Here is a 7,052-nt window from a genome sequence, read left to right as displayed (position 1 = left end):
CACATAGTACACTCGATCGCCCGCTCCCAGAATATTCCCAAGAACAATCCTGGCAATTAGTAATCAAATCCGGCCTCCATTAGCTGGTGCGCCTCCCAAAATCAACCCACCCGCGCGAGTGGAAAGGGGTGGAAAAGCCAGATCCCGCAGCAATGCGGACGGCATCACGGCGCATTACGACGCTGCCGTGCCTAATAATCATACTCCATTAGCAATAGTTTCCGTTCGCCATTTCGATTCATGGCCTACCAGGCTACCAAGGTCGCCCGCCGCTATAAATACGTCGGCCGTATCGCTCGATCCGACCACTCCAACGCACCATCATATTGCTCTCTCCGCGCGTATACATACATACTTAGCTCCTCTGTTCTGGTTGAGTTAGATATCTCTGAGGTGCAACAATGGCCGCGAGCAATGACGCCGGCGTGGTGGTCGTCTTCGACTTCGACAAGACCATCATCGACTGCGACAGCGACAACTGGGTCGTCGACGCCCTCGGCGCCACCCAGCGGTTTGACGAGCTCCTGCTCCACCTCCCATGGAACTCGGCCATCGTAAGCCTCTGTTCGTTCGCATCGCACCGTACGTGATGCCTTTTTTCTGTCGCAAATGCACCTGGTAATCGTTCCGATGATTGCTCTGGTCTTAGATATCACTTTACGACTTTTTGCAAACCAAATCTCAGCAGCTGCAGTGCGCATTTCACTCTGAATATTTAAATTTTTTTATGGAATTGTTGCCTTCTTTCTTAAAAGGACGCCATGATGGGCGAGTTGCACTCGCAAGGCAAAACGATCGACGAGATCGCGGGCAGCATCAGGACGGCGCCTCTGTCCCATCACGTCGTGGCGGCCATCAAGGCCGCACAGGCTCTCGGCTGCGAGCTGCGGATCCTCAGCGACGCCAACGCGTTTTTCATCGACACCGTCCTCGCGCACCACGGCCTGGCCGGCTACTTCTCGGAGATCAGCACCAACCCGGCCAGCGTCGACGCCGGCGGCCGCCTCAGGATCACCCCGCACCACGACTTCCGTCATGGCTCCTGCAGCAGCCACGGCTGCGCCCTCGCCACCTGCCCTCCCAACATGTGCAAGGTGACGAATCACACTTTCAGTCAACGCGTTGCTAGATTTCACTATAACTTTTTTTTTTTGCCTGAGCATTTTGGTGTGCAAAATTCAGGGCAAGGTGATGGAGGCGATGCTGCAAGAACTGTCCGCGGCGGCGGCGGCAGGGACGAGGAGGCCGAGTAGAGTGGTGTACCTCGGCGATGGTAGGGGCGACTACTGCCCCACCCTAAAGCTGGCCGAGCGGGACTACATGATGCCCAGGAAGGGCTACCCCGTGTGGGACCTCATCGCCGGAGACCGGCGGGCCGTCCGCGCAGACGTGCGCGGGTGGGCCGACTTCAAGGACCTGGAGACGGTGCTGCTTGACATCATACACGAATGCGCCGCGGCCGCCATGATGGAACAAGACGGCGGCGATCAGGTGGTGGTGGGCATGGTGGTGCCAGAGTGCCGTGCCCTTTCTGCTCCCAAGATGGCGATGGCAGTTCTCCCCAAAGCAATTCATGCGCCCAACTGACACGCATCTTTGCCAAACAATATGGACGTTTGGTGACTCGATGGAAGCATGGGAGATGTAATGGCTTTCCCAACGTAAATAAAGTAGAAAAACTATACTGCTCCTGGTTCCTTACGTCTACAGCAGCAGCTTAAGTGTGGGACATGATTAGCTCGATCATACTTCTCTTGGAACTGGAAGCCAATTGAAGTACTGCATGTACCGGTGTAGGAGCCAGCTGACATCCAGAAGCTGTTCTATCACTAATTTGGGTCAAGATTAATCACTTGCCTCTTTTAGGGAACCTTAATTATTTGCCTCAAAAATAATAAAATTAAGAGTATCGATTAGTTTTTCTTGTCATCGGTCCCCACCCTTTCACTTTAACTAACCGTTCCCTCCCTCGCGTACCCCCTTCCTCCCTATGTTTGGCTGGTCGACCGACTCGTTACCGCACTATTTCGTCACAAGATACTACCCCAGCAATGACCTCCCCAAGTCCAGAGGTAGCAATCCTCCGCTCACCACATCTCTCTAGTCATTAGGACGAAAGGACACATGATAGATGGGTGGGGATAAAATAAAAATAAAAATCACATAATATATAATTTAATAATAGTAGTTCTTAGCGCTCTTCTTCATTGTCTTTACCTTTTTCTATATTGCGGGATTTTCCTGCTTCATTTCTTTCCATTCATCATTTTTTTGTTTGTTTTTGTTTTCTTTCCTTTTCAGTTTATAAATAGAAATATGTTCAAATAATTTTGATTATTTAAACTGGGGCAAAGTGGTAATAACATTTTTTTAATATTGAAGAAATTTTGGCTACATGAACATTTTAATAAAAATGCAAGAACACCTTTGAAAATCAGACAAATCACTTTCTGACCTGTTTGAGGTAGGTATAAGAAGTTCCTTCCCTTTGATAATTCTAATTCATTTAATATAGGGTAAACGAAGATATCAATTTTTGAGTCGTTTAAGGTAGGAAACTATCAACTAAGGTTCTAAAAGAAGGAACTACCTATTTCGACCGAGGAGCACATGCCATTCTATAGGCCGGTTTGGAAATTGTGGAAGCTTGGTTTGAACAACCTACCGAGTATTGGAAACAAGCTATAGCATTTACTCCTGGAAATTATATTGAAGCACAAAACAGGTTCAAGATTACGACGAGCTTTGATTTGAATAAGTCCAGTGTTTCATTTTTGTTTTTTTTATTTACACGTTTTGTTTCCTTTTTAGTTTAATAGTCCAACAGATAAACATCCATTCCTCTAGTTTTTACTATTGTTTTCTATATCTTGAATTCTGTAAGGAATGATTGCAATTCTTTCAGTGGTATCCATGGTTACTACTCTTTATTTCTTGTCCCACAAAATAGAGATTGCGCCGAAGCTTCTATTTATAGGCGAGCCATCAAATAATTTTGATTATTCGAAATAGGGTAAAGTGGTAAGAACACTTTTTAAAATAGTGAAGTAATTTTGAATACTTGAACATTTTTATTAAATTCAAGGATACCTATAAAAATTAGAAAATCACTGTGTAATAATGCATGAATAATTTTGAAAATTTTGTGAACATTTAAATTAGTTTGTGATTTTTTAGTTACATGAACATTTTCAAAATGCGCTAACACATTTTAAAACTCGACCAGCACTAAAAATTAATAAATACTTTTTAACGTAATTAAATTAATTGAACAAGTAGAAATGTGCACAAGGAAGGCAAGCAGATCAAGTTTACCTTTGAAAAAGAACACGGAGGGATATAGGTTCCAAATATTGCGGCAATGGTGTTCTGTCGCCATTACGCATGAATACATGAGATTCGAGCACCAATGGTGCATGTTGGGAAAACGAAAGACATGAGCTATACCAAGCAAGAAAGAGGGGAAACAAAGGATCCGTTTCGATCATGAAGCACCCACCTCAATCATGGGTCAAGGCACACTGACATGCCCTCTCGGGAGCGGCTTCATGAAGTACGGAGGTGAACATGCTCTGTCCGGAACCAGGGAGTCATGACGTGCATATCGACGACCGATTCTAGATCTGAAGGAAAAACGTTCCAGATTTGGGGCAAAGTAAAGTAGTTCATGCCAAACAATGGTGGAGCAGAAAATGTCGTGGCTTTAGGTGCACAGTCTTATGTACCGAGATCATCATAATTTTAAAGTGGGAATGCAGACCGACACAGTTGTAAAGTAGGGTCTAGTATATTGTCCTTGTACACGTATTTCTATACGTATGTAATTGTAATTGTGATCATCTATATATTAAGACGTGAGGCTGGATGTCAACCACCCACGCAAAACCCTAAACCCTGTGTTTCAACTTGGCCAGGTCGGACCGCCGCCGCCGCCAGTACCTCGCGCCGCCGCGCGAACCTCTCTCCGTGCAGCCGCCGCTTCCGATTGCAAGCTAGCCATCCATCCATGCAAGCTAGCCATCCATCAGTGCCGCGTAGCTAGCTATCCATCGGCATCCATCCGCCCGCTGCTGTTGCCGCGCGAGACATCTAACCGCGTCGCCGCTTCCGATCGCAGCTGCCGCGCGAGCCATCTTCCGTGACTTGCTCCGCTGCCGCCGCGCGCTGTCCCTTCCGTGCCGCCGCTGCGATGTCGTCCGCCGCTATGTCCTTCGCCCAAACTAGCGGCGCCATCGTCTCTTCTCCCGTCGCCTCGATCCCCGCCGTGCTCGCCGTCCCGACGATCTCCGTCCGCCTCGGTCGCCACAACTTCATGCTCTGGGGGGCATCACCAGCACCGTTCTTGCCGGTACCAACCTCCACGGACACCTCGATGGCACCAAGGCGGCACCGGCCAAAACACTCGTTGTCGGCACCGGCGACGCTGCTACCACCGTCGCCAACCCGGAGTACCACCAATGGTGGGTTCAAGATCAGCGCGTCAAGGGGCTTCTTCTCACCTCCATGGATACATCTGGTGTGGACAGTCGTCGCCGCCATGTTCGGCGCCCAGAGCCGCGCCAATGTCCGCCACATCCGGCGGCAACTTCAGTCGCTAAGGAAGGACGATCTGTCTGCCGCAGAATACATGCACAAGATGAAGGCCCTGGCCGACACTATGGCCGCCGCCGGCTCTCCGATCCGTGATGATGAGCTTATCGATCACATCCTCACCGGCCTCGGCTCCGCCTACAACTCCATCGCCGCCTCCTTGGGCGTGAGTAACGCACCCATGGCCTACTCCAGTTTTTACTCATTGGTTCTGTCCTTCGAGGCGCTGCAGGCACAACAAAGTGCGGTGGAGGGGTGGTCTCCCTCCGCGAACGCCGTGACCCGTTCGGGTTCATACGGCGCGGGTGGACGCGCGCCCTACTCCGATCCCTATCCCTCCCACGGGGGGGAGGGGGACGCCCGGCTGATGGACATGGCCAGCCTGGGCAGAGCCGCCAGGGCGGTAATGGCGGCAACACCGGCGGCCGTGACCGCAACGCTGGTTATGCCGGCAAGGTGGAGGGGGTGGGCGTCGCAACCGCTGGCGTCCCCGGTGCCAAATTTGCAAGAACTGGGGCCATGAAGCCGACGACTGTCGCAAGCGCTATGATCAGGATCACAACTCCCGCTCCGCCAACTCGGCCTCCACCAACACCGTCGACTTTCCTTGGGTGTTGGATACCGGGGCTACGGATCACTTGACTAATGATCTTGAGTGCGCTATGACGGCAAGGATCAGGTTCAGGTGGCCAATGGTGTAGGTTTGTCTATTTCACACATTGGTCATTCGCGTTTACCCGGTTCATCTCTTAAACTGCGTAACATCCTTCATGTTCCACACATCAGCCAACATCTTCTCTCTGTTTATCGTCTTCTTTGTGATAATGACGTGTTTGTTGAATTTCACCATCGTTTTTTCCTTGTTAAGGACAAAGCAACCAGGCGCATCATCCTTCACGGTAGAAGTTACGGGGGGGGGGGGGGGGGGGTCTATCCGGTCCCCTTCGCTCGTGCGTCATCTTCATCGTCTCACCGTGCCTCCTCCGGTGTTCGAGTTTCGTCGTCGCAATGGCATCAACGTCTTGGTCATCCTACAAATAATGTGGTCACTTCCATTGTTCGGAGTCATGAACTTCCGTGTTCTAGTTCAAATAATTCATCGTTAGTTTGTGATGCCTGTCAGCGTGCTAAGTGTTGGAGATCGTTGCAGAAATTAAAAAATTTCTACGCATCACCAAGAACAATCTATGGAGTCTTCTAGCAATGAGAGGGAAAAGAGTGCATCTACATACCCTTGTAGATCGTGAGCGGAAGCGTTCAAGTGAACGGAGTTGATGGAGTCGTACTCGTCGTGATCCAAATCACCGATGACCGAGCGCCGAACGGACGGCACCTCCGCGTTCAACACACGTACGGTTGGGAAGACGTCTCCTCCTCCTTGCTCCAGCAAGGGGAGGGAGAGGTTGATGGAGATCCAGCAGCACAACGGCGTGGTGGTTGAAGCAGCGGGGATCTCGGCAGGGCTTCGCCAAGCTCAGCGAGAGGGAGAGGTGTCACGGGAGGGAGAGGGAGGCGCCAGGGGCTTGGGTGCTGCTCCCATGCGCCTCCCCACTATATATAGGGGTGGAGGGGGCTGGTTTCTTGCCCTCCAAGTCCATTGGGGCGTTGGCAAAGGTGGGGAAAAGAAATCCCATCATTTCCCTTCCCCACCGATTGTTATCCCCCTTTTTTAGGGATCTTGATCTTATCCCTTCGGGATATGATCTTATTCCTTCTAAGGTGGGATCTTGGTGCGCCTTGACCAGGGGTGTGGGGCCTTGCCCCCACTATCCACGTTCATGTGGGTCCCCCCATGCAGGTGGGCCCCACTTCGGAACCTTCTAGAACCTTCCCCGTACAATACCGAAAAATCCCGAACATTTTCCGGTGGCCAAAATAGGACTTCCCATATATAAATCTTTACCTCCGGACCATTCCGGAACTCCTCGTGACGTCCGGGATCTCATCCGGGACTCCGAACAACTTTCGGATTTCCGCATACTAATATCTCTACAACCCTAGCGTCACCGAACCTTAAGTGTGTAGACCCTACGGGTTCGGGAGACATGTAGACATGACCGAGACGACTCTCCGGTCAATAACCAACAGCGGGATCTGGATACCCATGTTGGCTTCCACATGTTCCACGATGATCTCATCGGATGAACCACGATGTCGAGGATTCAATCAATCCCGTATACAATTCCCTTTGTCAATCGGTACGTTACTTGCCCGAGATTCGATCGTCGGTATCCCAATACCTTGTTCAATCTCGTTACCGGCAAGTCACTTTACTCGTACCATAGTGCATGATCCTGTGACCAAACACTTGGTCACATTGAGCTCATTATGATGATGCATTACCGAGTGGGCCCAGAGATACCTCTCCGTCATACGGAGTGACAAATCCCAGTCTCGATTCGTGCCAACCCAACAGACACTTTCGGAGATACCCGTAGTGCACCTTTATAGCCACCCAGTTA

At 50.4% G+C, this 7,052-nt stretch overlaps 1 protein-coding gene across 1 annotated transcript; it reads left to right on the top strand.

The window, feature by feature from the left end:
- The first annotated feature begins 293 nt into the window (after nt 1–293).
- LOC109747901 (inorganic pyrophosphatase 2) lies at nt 294–1,916 on the top strand. The gene is made up of 3 exons (XM_020306948.3): nt 294–554; nt 756–1,094; nt 1,183–1,916. The coding sequence occupies exons 1-3, from the start codon at nt 402–404 to the stop codon at nt 1,585–1,587; spliced, it is 897 nt and encodes a 298-aa protein (XP_020162537.1). The 5' UTR covers nt 294–401; the 3' UTR covers nt 1,588–1,916.
- The last annotated feature ends 5,136 nt before the right edge of the window (nt 1,917–7,052 follow it).

Source organism: Aegilops tauschii, chromosome 7 (assembly GCF_002575655.3).
Source record: "Aegilops tauschii subsp. strangulata cultivar AL8/78 chromosome 7, Aet v6.0, whole genome shotgun sequence".
NCBI classification, from domain to species: Eukaryota; Viridiplantae; Streptophyta; class Magnoliopsida; order Poales; family Poaceae; genus Aegilops; species Aegilops tauschii.
This window is presented reverse-complemented; position numbering and strand designations above follow the sequence as displayed.